Here is a 17,311-nt window from a genome sequence, read left to right on the forward strand (position 1 = left end):
CAGGAGAGCAGTTCATATGGTAGAGAATTACATTTTTAAGTTTAATATTATTTCTGAAATTCTTCCAATGGATTTTTATCGAGTAGAACCAATGTGATTTCTCCAAGACACCTCAAACTCCTCACTATTACCTTCTCTGCTACCGAAGTTGCATCTTCGAGCCATAGACGAGACAAATGGTATAGATTTAGCTGCCAAGAACTGTAGTACTCTTTTTCTTGGCTGACTGCATTGAGACAGAAAACTAGGCAACGCGTATGGGAGAACGAGGTTCTATGCCTGCGATCGTCCAAGCAGAACAAAGACTGGGGCATCATGTGAGCATCCTTCCAGAGATGTCGTCGGTCATCGTAAGGCTACCGTAGTGCGCCCCTTCCAGTAAATGAACCGATTTCGGCACAAAATTATTGAGTTAAAACGCTGCATCAGGTGAAAATCATAGTTCGGCACTGGCATTGTGGAGTCGTTTTACGGGTCACCTTTCGTACTAAAATGCATTTTATTTTTATCTATATTAGCATCGGGGACAAATTACCCTTTGTTTGCTTACTGTTGCTGTCCTGGCTGTTGCAGATGCGTTGCCACTGGTTGCGGTGCTGAAGGCGTGCTGATGTCGGACCGCTCGCCATGACAGTTCACTGGTGGATGCATTGGTTCTGGATCACAACTGGTAAGTTTGCTCTGTTCGCTCGTCGTTCGCTTTTTACCTTCTTCATCTTTCCCTGACTTTCACAGATTAGGTCCATCGATCTGTTCTGGCCTCCGTTTCATCTTTTAATTGGCCTTTCCATGTTCCTCTTTCCTTTGGGTTTGTATTGTAAGGCCATCTCTGGCATCCTTGTTTCTTCCATCCGTTCCAGGCGTTCCTTCCACTTTTGTTTATGTTCTATTTTGTCATTTATTGCAAAAATATTCAGTTCTTGTCCAATATTTTCACTAGGGATCCTGTCCAACTTCGTGCACTCTTTGACTTCTCGTAAAAATTTTACTCCAACCCCCTGAACATGCAGGGATGTATTCTGTCACCTACCTTGTTCTTTTTGGTACTGGACAGCGTAATGAAAAGTGTTGTTGATGGTAGGAGAAATAGGTATTCGGTGGGCAATGCAAGGCAGGCTTGAAGACCTTGACTTTGCTGACGATATCTTGTCTGCTCTCGCAAAGATTACGTGACATGGAAGAAAAGTTGGAAAGACTGAAAGAGGAAGTATAAATTGCAGGACTTAAAATAAATCTCCAGAAAACTAAGGAAATGAGAATTCAATCTGAAAAACAAGCGAAGCAACAGTGTATGGAAAGGAATTGGAACAAGTAGACTCCTTTGTATATCTAGGAAGCACCGTCTGTAAAGATGGAGGGGCCGAGGAGGATCTAAGGGCTCAGATACGGAAGGCAAATGGAGCCTTTGTACAACTGTACCCTGTCTGTCGTAATAAGAACATCTCGAGACGAACCAAGCTGCCCTTGTTCAGTAGCAACGTAAAGTCAGTCCTCTTGTATAGTTGCGAAACATGGAAGGTAACAAACATGATTGTAAATCAGCTGCAAGTCTTCATAAACCCGTGTTTTCGGCAAATTATAAATGTGAGGTGGCCAGATGTTATATCAAATGACGAATTGTGGGAGATGACAACCTAGCGACCAGTCCGTGAACAAATAAAGGAAAGAAAATGGAGGTGGATTGGTCACACAACACGCAAACAACAAGGTGCTGTTGAAAAGGCAGCACTGGATTGGAACCCACAAGGAACACGTAGACGTGGCCTCCCGAAAAAGACATGGAAAAGAAGGGGGGAAGAATAAGCTCTGAAAGCCGATAAAACATGGAGTGAAGCGAAATGTTTGGCTGCCAATAGAACCAGATGGAACAGGAAATAAGTCAAGTAAGTCAAGTCCCCCTGAACATGGCTAGCTTTTTTTCTCCTCATAATCCAGGTTTCACATCCGTACAATGGAATCTATACAGCCAGCATCTTACAGAACTTATGTTTGTGTTTCTTACTGTATTTTGTAATGTTGTTCTTGCAGTATATGCTATGATCTCTCTTTAATTTACGAGGGTGAGTCAGTAAATAAGTCGCAACTGGGATAGAGACAACAGAGCCGCGTGTACAAGTCTGAAATTTATTTTGCTTTTCAACATTAAGTTTATTTGGTTCCTTAATATGCTGCAACCCACAAGGTCGATGTGTCGTAGGGTAGCTGTATCCAGCTGCACAAAAATTTCCATGAACTACAGTTAAAACCTTATGCTTGGCGAATTTCGCTACAGTCGTGATTTGCGTAAATTCCATCGGCTCACAAAAATAGTTTTGTTGTAGTCGTGTGCAAATTCATGTCACACCTGCCATCTTGACCTGACTGCATGTCATTAGTCATTGACCGCGGAATACTGTGTATCGGCTGCCTTCCACGCGACATGTGCTGCCACCTTCTAGATACGTACAGGCGCGAAATTTAATACGGTATTCGAAATTCTGGCGTTTGCGACTTATTTATTGACTCACCCTCGTAATATTTACATCCTTGCCTTCGTTAAAATTAATATAGCTCCCTAGGTAATTGAAATGCTGAACTTGTTTCAAAATCTGGTCTTGAATTACAATTTTTTTCGTTGTACACTTTTGATATCACGGTTTCACCCAGTAAGTTCCTCGTTCAACGTTTCTCGCAGCACTTTCCATTACTAAAATATTAAATGCTATTTAGTGAAGAGAGGTCTCCAGTTCCCACTTCCAGGCAGTGAAAATAACAAATTTATATGAATAGAAACACATTGATCAGTTACACAGTGCACTTAAGACCAATGTATTGCAGGAGAAGATAGGTAACATCATTAATTGCTTGTAATGGTAGATAAAGGTACACCATATACCAATAATAGCTTGTAAAAATTTCTAAGTTGAGAAATGTAAGATTGAAGGCGATTTATTTGAAGGAGAATAGAAGAAAACAGTGACAAAGTGCATATAATTGTGTTAGACGTTGACGATTAAGTGCGTAAAATAAGTGACGCCATAAGAATATTAGAAGAACGAGCCTTGAATATTTTCCTGGAAGAATTAACTTTGAGGAAACTTTGGCTAAGATCGGTATGTACTTATCGAACGTTGACAAGAGTAAATACAATCACACATTTAAAAAAAATCGAACTGAATTTGATAATTGGTTTGTTGCTGTGGGTACAGCGCTTCATTCCAGGAACGAAACGGCAATCGTAGAAACGATTGGAATCTGATGATAATGCACAAAAAACGTTTTCATCTGCTACCTATGACCCTTATAAATGACGGAAAAAATCCATAACCTGAAAGGGGACTTCTCCAAAACCCAATTGTGGAATTCGAGGTAGTTATCCTGTGGACATCGATTGAAAATACCGATGAAAATACTTTAACAGTTTTATTCACAGTGGCTTTCAACGAAAATTTATCAATGTCCTCTTCGTTGTTTTGCTATTTTTCACAAATATAATCCCAAAATGCTCTTCCTTTAACTCACCAACGAAACACGTAATATAAACATAATGCAGCCATCCTGAAGATGCCCGAAAGCAGTAGTGGTACAAGGAATGTCTTTATCGAATGACAGTAACAGAAATATTAATTATTATATACATATTGTACGTATATTAGTCTTCTCTCTCTCTCTCTCTCTCTCTCTCTCTCTCTCTCTCTCTCTCTCACGGTGTTTGGAGTTCCGCTCCACCAAAACTACGGTTCGATAGTTACGGTACTGTACATAAATGACGTAGTAAGTGGTAGGATTGGTTGCATTGGTAGGGGAAGAAACACGTAAATGAATGTATGCGAGAGAAACGGGGAGCCGACGACTTCTCAATTTTTTTTTTCCGCTCCACATAATTAGAACCGCACATCGCACAGTTTTAGTCCGTCGTGCAGTGCATTTTCTGTCATCGCAAAATATAAATTCGCTTCGCCTGAAGATGACAAGGAAGAAACTTGCTGGAACGTTGCCAGAGAACGACGCATTGACTCGGCTGTCAACCCGAGATGATTTTATCATATAAATTGTATTTTATAAGTAATAAAAATTAGTTTATCGAGTAACTTTCGCATTTTTGTACAACCAATGCAATTCAAGTGCACAAACATAAAATATATATAATTGGTGTTATTTTGTACCCAGTGGAGCGTTATTCATCACAATCAAAGGCAAGATTTTCCTGTTACTACTGATATGTGCGAAAGTTTTTATGAACATCAACATGTTTCATACAAACTCAACGCCATATTGAGTTATTAGATATGTTTCTGGTTTGCTTTTTAATAATTTTACTTCTTATGAGGAAAATGCGTTTTCTAGCGCTACATGATAAATTTGTATTGTCTTTTTTTATTTTTGCTACAACATACATCTGTTCCAAGTTACAAATCAAAATGTTTACGTAACAGGCAGGAGGATAGCTACGCAGAACAAAAATGTTCTGTAGGTTATGTGGTCCTGTATATATCCTCACTGAGTTCCTAGACAGTTCACCACTTTCGTTTTCTAGGTGAATCTATTACAAGACTGATCACATATGCAAACAAAGCGACTGAAATGAGGTAACGCCCGATAGAAATGCAACACGCCCAACATACAAGTAATGCGGTTACGATCTTGACTGAACAAAGCTACTAGAGTAACTACCGTAGTCTACGCTCGCTTCTGATAGTCTACGCTACAGTAGTTTTACAACTCTGTGTTACATCATGTGCAGTGTACAGGCTGCCTCAGAGTATTTGTGACAAACGTGTAGGGGTGACCAATCAAGGCATGGGGAACAACCTTTGCCAGAGACAAAATGTTCGCTGACGCTTCCTAGTGACGATGTTAGGTGTCCTTTAGCATTCGCCAGCGCTGGGACGACGAGGTTTCACCGAACTACCAATCAGGTGTGCAGCATACTACCTACCCCAGTAAACTGATAGTGATTTTCAAGAAGAAAACCTTAGGAATCAGAGTATTTCATCGGGAAACTATACAGGGTGAGTCACCTAACGTTACCGCTGGATATATTTCGTAAACCACATCAAATACTGACGAACCGATTCCACAGACCGGACGTGAGGAGAGGGGCTTGTGTAATTGTTTAATACAAACCATACAAAAATGCACGGAAGTATGTTTTTTAAGACAAATCTACGTTTTTTTAAAAATGGAACCACGTTAGTTTTGTTAGCACATCTGAACATATAAACAAATACGTAATCAGTGCCGTTTGTTGCATTGTAAAATGTTAATTACATCCGGAGATATTGTAACCTAAAGTTGACGCTTGAGTACCACTCCTCCGCTGTTCGATCGTGTGTATCGGAGAGCACTGCGCAACATACATCGCGTTTCGACAGAATGATCTGCCAACATTGCTCGAAAATGTCCCACTGGAAACGCGTCGACGTATGTGGTATCAGCATGATGGCGCACCTGCACATTCCGCAATTAACACTAGGCTGACCCTTGACAGGATGTTCGACGGGCGTTTCATAGGACGTGGAGGACGCATAAATTGGCCAGCCCGTTCTCCTGATCTTACACCTCTGGACTTCTTTCTGCGGGGTACGTTAAAGGAAAATGTGTACCGTGATGTGCCTACAACCCCAGAGGATATGAAACAACGTATTGCGGCAGCCTGCGGCGACATTACACCAGATGTACTGCGGCGTGTACGACATTCATTACGCCAGAGATTGCAATTGTGTGCAGCAAATGATGGCCACCACATTGAACATCTATTGGCCTGACATGTCGGGACACACTCTATTCCACTCCATAATTGAAAACGGAAACCACGTGTGTACGTGTACCTCACCCCTCATGGTAATGTACATGTGCGTCAGTGAAAAAGACCAATAAAAAGGTGTTAGCATGTGGACGTAATGTGCTGTTCCAGTCTCTTCTGTACCTAAGGTCCATCACCGTTCCCTTTGGATCCCTACGTAATTCGGCGCTCTCCGATACACACGATCGAACAGCGGAGGAGTGGTACTCAAACATCAACTTTAGGTTATAATATCTCCGGATGTAATTAACATTTTACAATGCAACAAACGGCACTGATTACGTATTTGTTTATATGTTCAGATGTGCTAACAAAACTAACGGGATTCCATTTAAAAAAACGTAGGTTTGTGTTAAAAAAACATACTTCCGTGCATTTTTGTATGGTTTGTAGTAAACAATTACACTAGCCCCTCTCCTCACGTTCGGTCACTGGAATCGGTTCGTCAGTATTTGATGTTGTTGTGGTCTTCAGTCCGGAGACTGGTTTGATGCAGCTCTCCATGCTACTCTATCCTGTGCAAGCTTCTTCATCTCCCAGTACGTACTGCAACCTACATCCTTCTGAATCTGCTTAGTGTATTCATCTCTTGGTCTCCCTCTACGATTTTTACCCTCCACTCTGCCCTCCAATACTAAATTGGTGATCCCTTGATGCCTCAGAACATGTCCTATCAACCGATCCCTACTTCTAGTCAAGTTGTGCCACAAACTCTTCTTCTCCCCAATTCTATTCAATACCTCCTCATTAATTATGTGATCCATCCATCTAATCTTCAGCATTCTTCTGTAGCACCACATTTCGAAAGCTTCTATTCTCTTCTTGTCAAAACTATTTATCGTCCATGTTTCACTTCCGTACATGGCTACACCCCATACAAATACTTTCAGAAACGACTTCCTGACATTTAAATCTATACTCAATGTTAACAAATTTCCCTTCTTCAGAAACGCTTTCCTAGCCATTGTCAGTCTACATTTTATATCCTCTCTACTTCGATCATCATCAGTTATTTTGCTCCCCAAATAGCAAAACTCCTTTACTACTTTCAGTGTCTCATTTCCTAATCTAATTCCCTCAGCATCACCCGACTTAATTCGAGTACATTCCATGATCCTCGTTTTGCTTTTGTTGATGTTCATCTTATATCCTCCTTTCAAAACACTGTCCATTCCGTTCAACTGCTCTTCCAAGTCCTTTGCTGTCTCTGACAGAATTACAATGTCATCGGCGAACCTCAAAGTTTTTATTTCTTCTCCATGGATTTTAATACCTACTCCGAATTTTTCTTTTGTTTCTTTTACTGCTTGCTCAATATACAGATTGAACAACATCGGGGAGAGGCTACAACCCTGTCTCACTCCCTTCCCAACCAGTGCTTCCCTTTCATGTCCCTCGACTCTTATAACTGCCATCTGTTTTCTGTACAAATTGTAAATAGCCTTTCGCTCCCTGTATTTTACACCTGCCACCTTCAGAATTTGAAAGAGAGTATTCCAGTCAACATTGTCAAAAGCTTTCTCCAAGTCTACAAATGCTAGAAACGTAGGTTTGCCTTTTCTTAATCTAGCTTCTAAAATAAGTCGTAAGGTCAGTATTGCCTCACGTGTTCCAACATTTCTGCGGAATCCAAACTGATCTTCCCCAAGGTCGGCTTCTACCAGTTTTCCATTCGTCTGTAAAGAATTAGTGTTAGTATTTTGCAGCTGTGGCTTATTAAACTAATTGTTCCGTAATTTTCACATCTGTCAACGCCTGCCTTCTTTGGAATTGGAATTATTATATTCTTCTTGAATTCTGAGGTTATTTCGCCTGTCTCATACATTTTGCTCACCAGATGGTAGAGTTTTGTCAGGACTGGCTCTCCTAAGGCTGTCAGTAGTTCTAATGGAATGTTGTCTACTCCCGGGGCCTTGTTTCGACTTAGGTCTTTCAGTGCTCTATCAAACTCTTCACGCAGTATGCTAGCTCCCATTTCATCTTCGTCTACATCCTCTTCCATTTCCATTATATTGTCCTCAAGTACATCGCCCTTGTACAGACCCTCTATATACTCCTTCCACCTTTCTGCTTTCCCTTCATTGCTTAGAACTAGATTTCCATCTGAGCTCTTGGTATTTGATGTGGTTTACGAAATATATCCAGCGGTAACGTTAGGTGACTCACCCTGTATTTTAGAAGCGAATCAATTTTGCTCGTCCTACCGCCTTCCACGCGCAGCAGCAGACTGGATGATAGGCAACACGTATTCCATATAAACGCTGCCGGCTGCTTACATCCTGCTGCCTCTGAGGGGAAGCCTCAGCGAACATTTTGTTTCTAACAAAAGTTCCCCATGACATGATCCATCACCTGTAGACGTTTGCCACAAGAACTTAGAAACATCCCGTATTTCGCATGTATAGTCATTTCAGGACGAAATGGTTGTTGTTTGTTTTTGTACTGTGTGACTTTATGAACATAGCAGAGTCTAGATCACATATTTATTATTGTAATAACTGGTTTCGGCTAATTAAGCGTTTTTTATGCTTGAAATGTTCAAACTCCTTACAGGAAAATGTTAATAAAAACTACAGACTAACTGCTGAAAGCTGTCAAATTATTTTGTGCTTTGTAGTATGGGACACTCGCACTCAAAGCACGAAACCGACAACTTGAAGGGTGTTGTTCAGACTGTACTGCACTGCACTCGGCGAAAGATTCCAACTCTGTTTCGTCCTATTCTCCTTGTCGAATATTTTAATTACCGCATTGCGCGTGTGGACGTACACCATAGGGAACACAAAAATCACTCTGCTCCTTTCACGAGCGCGAGCTGCAGTTTTTTCGCCGCCAGCCTTTGTCCTTTTTGGCTGGCACGCTTTATCGGTGCCTCGGCAGCGCGGGAGTCGCCAAACAAAAGAGCAACGCGTGCTGCCCCCGCCCCTCCGCCGCCCGCCGTGCTTCTTTTGTCGCAGACTGCAGCGACGCGCCTCGGCGTTCTGACAATGTAACACACCGACGGGTGAATGTGTGGCGCGAAGCAGATTACACTGCATTTTAACAGATGCCAGGCGCTTCGCAAAACAAAGACAGAAGAAATGAACCGCTATGTTTACAGCTGTCCGTTCTGTGCAACAAGAAATGATTTTCAAACTTTTCACTTTCCCCAGAACGTAAAACTGACGTCTATTATTAGCTGCAAAGTTAAACCAATCTGAATTCATTTACAAGTGAAAAAGTGATTGCTGATAAAATATTCACTCAGGTGGAATGAGGAATGATGAATCTGCAATGATTCTTAAAAAATGCGAGTAGAACAATATACTATTGACTTTTACATGAATATGTTGCTCTATGGTTGCCGTCGAAGTAAAAATCGGGTACGTTTCTAGTACACACCGTCACGTAGTTCCGCCGACACTCGTCAATGCTCTTAAAATTTCGATAAGTGACTGAATGTAAGTTTTGTCAGGTGCTGAAACCATTGTTTTTCAACTATTATTTCATTATGCGATGAAAGTGAATTTTCCTCTAGATTTTCCTTAAGCTTTGGTACGGTTTACGATGACAGAGAGCCAGATTTAGTGTCTACTTAGAATGGTATTGAGAACATTTGTTCCGCAGCACAATATATTGCTCGTGACGGAGCGCATGTACTCGTTCATTGTGACATCTGTCCTTAATTTGACCCCAAAGCTTTCAGTGGTCAGCCTAGAGTGACAGACTGCCATCCAGCGTGGGTGCTGATAGTTGATAGAAACGCGTTGCTAATACAGTGACATTGTCTGAAATAAAGGAAAAGGAATCCTCTTCACAGAGTAATATGAAGGAAACAAGAGAGACGTTGGCAAATTTGGATCAGACCAAAGCGGCGACACGGTTTCCAGTTGCTTCGCAAATTATTCCTGCAAGATTTTTACCGAGCGAGGTGGCGCAGTGGTTAGGACAATGGACTCACATTCGGGAGGACGACGATTCAATCCTGCGTCCGGTCATTCAGAGTTGGGTCTTCCGTGATTTCCCTAAACCTCTTAAGGCAAGTGCGAAGATGGTTCCGTTGAAAGGGCATGGCCCATTCCCGCCTGCGTCTTTCCCTCATCGGAGATTGTCCCTCGCCTCTAATGACCCCGTTGTCGACGGGACGTTAAACACTCTCCTCTTCCTGCTTCAAGAGTATTTGTTACCTCACTAAGCTCCACATATTCCACTGCCTGTTCTTAGGGCGACAAAGTACCTTAGCCAAGAAAAGCTGTGGAAGACTGCATTGCTTGGGTTTCTAGACTGCATCATTTTTAGTATTAATTTGTTGGATGCTCCTACTACACCTCGGGATTAGATTCTCTACTAGCTGAAGTAAGTTCTTTGAAAAACAACTGATGAATACTTTCAAACAGTAAAGTAACAAGAAAGTCTGCATTTTAACTACAACTACATGTTTATGACGGAATACAATATGGAATACAATTTAATATTAAGCGATTATTTCCTTCTTCAGAAAATTCATACCACACATTAACAGTCCGAATCCAAATCGAACCGACGGCCTTGCGTTAAGAAATCATGATTGAGCCAGTTTACTAAGCGTCTCAATTTCCACAGTGTTCAATAGATCGTTATGTTCATAAAAATACTACACAGTTCACTTGTTAGTATCGATCTAATGTCTCTAACGACATTTGGGTAAGGTGCCACGCGGCGTTTACAACACTAGTAAGAGACAAGTTACGCTGTAACAAAATAAATTCTCAGAATCGCCATCCAAATCAGGTATCATTGCGCATGCCTTCACTATACTATCCGAGATCTCACAGTTCCTCACCAAAACGCATTTTTTGCAATATATTACCAAAATTATAAGGGCGAAGGCAGACACATTGTCACTCTCTGATGACTAGAGTACTATCGATACTTTATATTGTGCAGACATCACCCGGCTTCCAGAATCTAGGAACGCGCTCACCTCTGATTGATCCTATCTGTGGCCAGGGTTGTTGTATCTGCTACTCTACAACTAGGTCAGTCCCATACATGTCAAATCATGTTTTAAATAAAGCTTACGCTTTCACCCAAAATTTATTCTCAAAAATACTGAATGAACATTAATTAAGCACATATTTACATATTTTTAAGAACAGGGTAAATATGCTACTTTGCCGATGTAATTACTGGCTGTTTTTACATTGTATCTTCCATTCAGGATAGAGACCCATTCCACTATTGGACAACACTTTGGACGTGCTCGGACTTTCTTAGTTGCTCATTATCTCAAGGTTCGTCCTCCGAGGGCACTTCTCATTCACTTCACACACGTTCTTTAAATATACATGCTATATACTGTTACTTACTACGGGAAAACTTTGAGTTGTAGGTAATGTTCTGTATGTAATAAACTATACATTTCAGAAAAAGTTCTGCATCACCTCGGTTCCGAGAGCTCTGCAACCTGTACAGAAAACTGGAATACGGATCAACACAAAATCATTTCCGCTCTTTTTGTTGCTCATGAAAGCCACACAATGCATGTTGTGCGACCATACAGCAGGACCTCCAGAGGTGGTGGTCCAGATTGCTGTACACACCGATAACTCTAATACCCAGTAGCACGTCCTCTTGCATTGATGGATGCCTGTATTCGTCGTCGCATACTATCCACAAGTTCATCAAGGCATTGTTGATCCAGATTGTCCCATTCCTCAACGGCGATTCGGCGTAGATCCCACAGAGTTGTTGGTGGGTCACGTCGTCCATAAACAGCTCTTTTCAATCTATCCCAGACATGTTAGATAGGGTTCATGTCTGGAGAATATGCTGGCCACTCTAGTCGAGCGATGTCGTTATCCCGAAGGAAGTCATTCACAAGATGTGCACGATGGGGACGCGAATTGAATGAAGACCGAAGACGAGTGCCTCGCCAATACGCTGCCGATATGGTTGCACTGTCGGTCGGAGGATGACATTAACGTATCGTACAGCCGTTACGGCGCCTTCGATGACCACCAGCGGCATACGTCGGCTCCACATAATGCCACCCCAAAACAGTAGGGAACCTCCACCTTGCTGCACTCGCTGGACAGTATGTCTAAGGCATTCAGTCTGACCAGTTTGCCTCCAAATACGTCTCCGACGATTGTCTGGTTGAAGGCATATGCGACACTTATCGGTGAAGAGAACGTGATGCGAATCCTGAGCGGTCCATTCGGCATGTTGCTGGGCCCATCTGTACCGCGCTGCATGGTGTCGTGGTTGCAAAGATGGACCTCGCCATGGATGTCGGGAGTGAAGTTGCGCATTATGCAGCCTATTACGCACAGTTTGAGTCGTAATACGACATCCTGTGGCTGCGCAAAAAGCATTATTCAACACGGTGGCGTTGCTGTCACTGTTACTCCGAGCCATAATCCGTAGGCAGCGGTCATCCACTGCAGTATTGGCCCTTGGGCGGTCTGAGCGAAGCTTGTCATCGACAGTTCCTGTCTGTCTGTATCTCCTCCTTGTCCGAACAACATCGCTTTGATTCACTCCGAGACCCCTGGACACTTCCTTTGTGCAGAACCCTTCGTGGCACAAAGTAACAATGCGGACGCGATCGAACCGCGGTATTGACCGTCTAGGCATGGTTGAACTACAGACAACAAGAGCCGTGTACCTCCTCCCTGGTAGAATGACTGGAACTGAACGGCTGTCGGACCCCATCCGTTTAATAGGTGCTGCTCATGCATGGTTGTTTACATCCTTGGGCGGGTTTAGTGACATCTCTGAACAGTCAGAGGTACTGTGTCTGTGATACAATATCCACAGTCAACGTCTATCTTCAAGAGTTCTGGGAACGAGTGAGATGCAAAACTTCTTTTGATGTGTGTATTAATGATATAAAACTGAAGTTCAAATGGTGAACTGTCGGTTTTGTGTCCCGCCTGGAAGGCGGCGCGTGGATCTGCTCCTGCAAACTGAAAGGTTGGCCGAATGAAGGAAGCGAGTAAGAAGTAGGAGCAGGTGAGGTAAACCACGTCGGTACTGCGAGTGAGTAAAAGTGGTTTACTGGTGCATGAACATTCACAGAGGCATACATAACTTAGTACGTAGGTGCGAATCTGAAGCGAAGTGTCCCAGCTGTCTACTGTTCATGAAATGGGCTGAATCTTGAGCGGAGCTCGTAGAGCTCCACAGCATCGGCTAGAAGGCGCTGTCGGTGTCTGTCGTAGTGCCAACGTAAGTCGTGGCATCGTAGCTATCGATACCACAGTCGTTGTTATTAGACATCGTTGTATAATCTGTTCAAAGAAAGTCAGAAATAAGAAAGGTGGTCCTATGTCTTAGGTGTCTATATAGCCTGAAGTCTCGCATTACGCCAGCTGACCTAAATAGGCGGATACAGCGTGCGAGCATGTCACATTACCACTTCGCATCTGTATGAGTAATCAGCACTAGCTCTAGAGACGAATAGATACTACAATGGCACGTAGGCCTGCATTATTCGCAGTATTGGATATAAATTATTTGGACATGTAACCCTTTTCCGATTTACAGCCGTCTTCCTTTAAACGCAGTGCACACGTAATCGCCAACTACTAGACTACGCGTCCTCTCTTGGACGTTGATTGTTTTTTTTTTTTTTTTTTTTTTTTTTTTTTTTTTTTTTTTTTTTAAAGAGCAGGTGATGGCTGTAAAGCTAAAAGAGTTTACCTGTTCAAATATTTGTGTCCAAGGCCCGCGAATTCTGCAGTTTCGTAAGGTTTGTAGGTCACCGGTGCTTTGCAAAAGGTCGAAGCGAACACGTTTCGCAGCTGCCGCTGAATGATGAGCTGCGACCGCCATAAGAACGGTAGGAGTAGTGTGTTGCGGGCTGTTGGCCCTCGGCGCCCTTCGTTTGGTGGACGAGCGGGGGCGGCGGAGGCGGCGGCGGCGGCCACGGAAGCGGCGACGCGGGGCCATTGTGGCCGGGCTTTGTGCCGGCAGCATCCTCCGTGCCGGCCATCGATCCCGCCGGAGGCCTTCCTGTCTAAACGCCGGGCCCCGAGATTAAATGGAGGCACTGCCGGCTCCGTCTCGCAGCCTCGACCTGTTGAATCCAGCGCACAGATTCACCCTTTTAGTAAATGACCGAAGTTGTGGCTAGAAGCACTCTGGTAAATCTTGTTTCTCTTTTCTCTAGAAACGCTCCCAGTTGCGTCTTACTGGAGAATACAACTTTTTCACCTTTCTCCATGGCGATGTCTTCGAATGCGTGGAGCACGTGCAGATTTCTTCAGCCACCAACTACAACTCAAAATCGTTGACGCATTAGCAACAGGCGTCACTTTTTAGAGCACCGCAAAGCGTGCCTCAGGAGCAAGGTAGAAAATGTGATAAGACCGTTACTGTTTAAATACAGGGTGAAAAGTATTTAAACCGACAAACTCTGGGTGGTTGTAGGGGACATCAAAACAGATATTTTTCCCTAATGTCATTTTTTCCTATGAGGATTATTTAAACCGGTGGAGGCCCTATTGCAATCTTCAATTGTTAGAGGGCGTATTACGTTCTTCAGTTGTAGGGAACTGCTGTCCACCAATGTAGTAGTGCATTGTCTCTGTTTACTAATGGAGCGATACACCTGGAGTGAGTATACTGATATGGTTGGTGCGTACTACGTAGCGCATCACAACGGACGAGCTGCACAGCGGGTTTATCAACAACGATATCCTAATCCCGCATCATACGATCTTTGTTGCTGTGTACCAACGTCTGCGTGAGACCGGGTCATTTAGCAGATTACCTGGACAGGGACGCCGTCGCACGGTAAGAACGCTGCAATTTGAGGAAGCTGTCTTGCAGCATGTGCAGCGGGATCCTTCAATCTGCACTCGTGCAATTGCACTTAACATGGGGACGAATCAGACGAATGTAAGAACAGTCCTTCGAGAGCAATTGTTACGTCCATTTCACTTACAGCGTGTCCACAACCTGGAACCAGTTGATTATCCACCCACAGCACAGTTTTCCCAGTGGTACCTGGAATAGTGTGAAATGCATCCTACATTTCCATCCTCTGTGTTGTTTATCGATGAAGCAACGTTCGGGCGTGATGTAATCTTCAACATGCACAATTCGCATGTTTGGAGTGAGGATAACCCACATGCCACAGTTACTAGCGCTCATCAAGTGCGGTTCTGCGTTAGTGTGTGGGTCGGTGTTGTTGGGGGCTGTTTAATTGGGCCGCATCTGCTACCTAGGCCATTAAATGGCAGGCACTATTACAATTTTCTCACCAGAGCATTGCCATCATTCCTGGAAGACGTCCCGCTCCCTACAAGACAACGCATGTGGTTCTAACATGATGGGACGACGGCACATTTCAGTCGTCGTGTGCGTCGATTCCTGGACCGACGGTTCCCAGAAACGTGGATTGGCAGAGGTGGTCCTGTACCAAGGCCTGCTCGATCCCCAGATATGTCCCCTTTTTTGTGTGAGGAGAGATGCTCAACCTTGTTTACGCAACTCCTGTTGCACCAGAAGAGGATCTGGTTGCCCGGATAGTAGCAGCAGCAGCAGAAACAATTCAAGATAATCCTGGGGTTTTTGCCCGTGTCAGACAGAACATAATCCGACAGTGTAATCTTTGTTTACGTGTCAATGGAGGCATTTTTGAAAATCTGCTGTAATTGAAATTGGGTTGTGTTAATGTGTGGTCTCTTGGTCATAAAAAAATGGAAAAGTGTTTCTTAGTTTAATTAATTTGCCACCAGAGAAATATTCCTCTACCGGTTTAAATACTCCTCATATGGAAAAATGACATTGGGAAAAATATTTGTTTTGATGTCCCCTACAACCTCCCAGGGTTTAAATACTTTTCACCCTGTATACGTTAACGATCCATGGGTAACGTCATAAGCTACATGAGGCTGCACGCCAACGATGCAGTTATCGATAATAAGGCAGCAACACCAGAAGACTCTAGCGAACTGTAGGGAATAGATGATTAGTGCACGGACTAGCAGTTGATCCTGAACGTAAATATAATGCACTGCGCATAGACAGGCGAAGAAATTCACTACCGTTCAGTTATAGTATCTGCGAAAAATCACTAAAATCACTGGGAACAGTATCTACTGTATAGTATCTGTGCGTAACCATCTGGAGCGATTCAAAGTGGGATGACCACACTAAACAAATTGCAGGAAAAGCAGATGCCAATTTGAGATTCCTTGGAAGAATGGTAAGGAAATGTAATACGTCCACCAAATAAATATCTAACAAAACACTTTTCGATCAGTTTTTGAGTATTGCTAATCGTTGTGGGCCGTTTACACAGCTAACAGTTGTGAAGGTCCAATGAGGGGCTGCACGTTTCACCCTCATTCGTTTAGTACATGAGATTTTTGCTTAGATATTCCACAAACTTCAGTGGCAGACGGTACAAAAGAGGCGTTGTACATCACGAAGAGGTTTCCTGTGGCAACTGCGATAGCGTATGTTCGAAGAAAAGTCGGGCAACAAAATATTTCTTCGCGAAATAACCGTGACTAGCAAATCACGTAAATTTGCAGCTCATACGTAGATTTACACATCTACATCCATACTCCGCAAACCACCTGACGGCGTGTGGCGGAGGGTACCTTGAGTACCTCTATCGGTTCTCAGTCATTCTTTCCACAATGAATTTTTCACTCTCCAGCGCAGTGCGTGCTGTTTCGAAACTCCGTCAGAGATTAAAATTGTGTGCTGGACTGGGACTCGTACCTGGCTCCAATGGCTAAGCCATGTCCCTGTAGTATTCTTTCCTCGTGCAGCGCTAGTCTCACAAGGTATGCAGGAAAACTTCTGTGAAGTTTGGAAGGTAGGAGATCAGGAACTGGTGCAGGTGAAACTGTCAGACCGGGTCGTGAGTCATGGTTGGCTAACTCAATCGGTAGAGCACTTGCCCGAGGAAGGCAGGGGTCCCAGGTTCGAGTCCCTGCCCTGCACACAGACTTACCCTGCCAGAAAGTTTCAATAGCTATTCTTTCCACGCGCAATTCGAGAATGGAACACCGCAAAAGGGGCAGAGGGGGTCAGAAGCATTATCCGCCAAAAATCTTAAGGTAGCTTGCGGGTTATAGACATAGATGTCTTAGGACATGATAGATTGTATTCGCTATTATGAAGGAAAATCCTCCAGTAAATGTATTCTCTAATCGCCACGGTTTCCGAGGTATAGCGATTCGACACTAATGGCGTTGGTAATTTGATATGAATTACGTTCGTTTGGCTTCAAGGGCAGCGATATACACCGGCCGTCCAGAAAATTCCGACACTGACTTTTTCCTGGCTTATAAGCGACGTAGCGCAGTAACTACGGTCGCAGTTGAACTGACAACTGTATATAACAGAACTTCTTTCGACCGGTCACTTATGAGCAGATAGTGTTAAGCAGCGGACGTGCGGTCGTAGTGCACCAGCATAGTTGTGTCACAAATCGCAATGGAGAAACATCTGTAAATCAAGTGTTCAAGACATTCTCTAGCATGTCTGGAAGAAGAGAAAGTGTGTGCAATGTTTGTCCCTCACATCTTGACTCCCGAACGA

The 17,311-nt window shown here is 43.4% G+C and overlaps 1 protein-coding gene across 6 annotated transcripts in view; it reads left to right on the plus strand.

Annotated features, from left to right (window-relative positions):
• The window catches only part of LOC126415026 (skin secretory protein xP2-like), a 547,299-nt gene that overhangs the window by 444,937 nt on the left and 85,051 nt on the right, over positions 1–17,311 (plus strand). For all 6 annotated transcript variants that reach the window (XM_050083400.1, XM_050083398.1, XM_050083405.1 and 3 more), the window contains one exon: positions 574–670. In XM_050083400.1, the coding sequence (XP_049939357.1) occupies positions 628–670 (43 nt within the window). In that variant the 5' untranslated portion in view covers positions 574–627. The remainder of the gene's footprint in view (positions 1–573; positions 671–17,311) is intronic.

Source organism: Schistocerca serialis, chromosome 1 (genome assembly GCF_023864345.2).
Source record: "Schistocerca serialis cubense isolate TAMUIC-IGC-003099 chromosome 1, iqSchSeri2.2, whole genome shotgun sequence".
NCBI classification, from domain to species: domain Eukaryota; kingdom Metazoa; phylum Arthropoda; class Insecta; order Orthoptera; family Acrididae; genus Schistocerca; species Schistocerca serialis.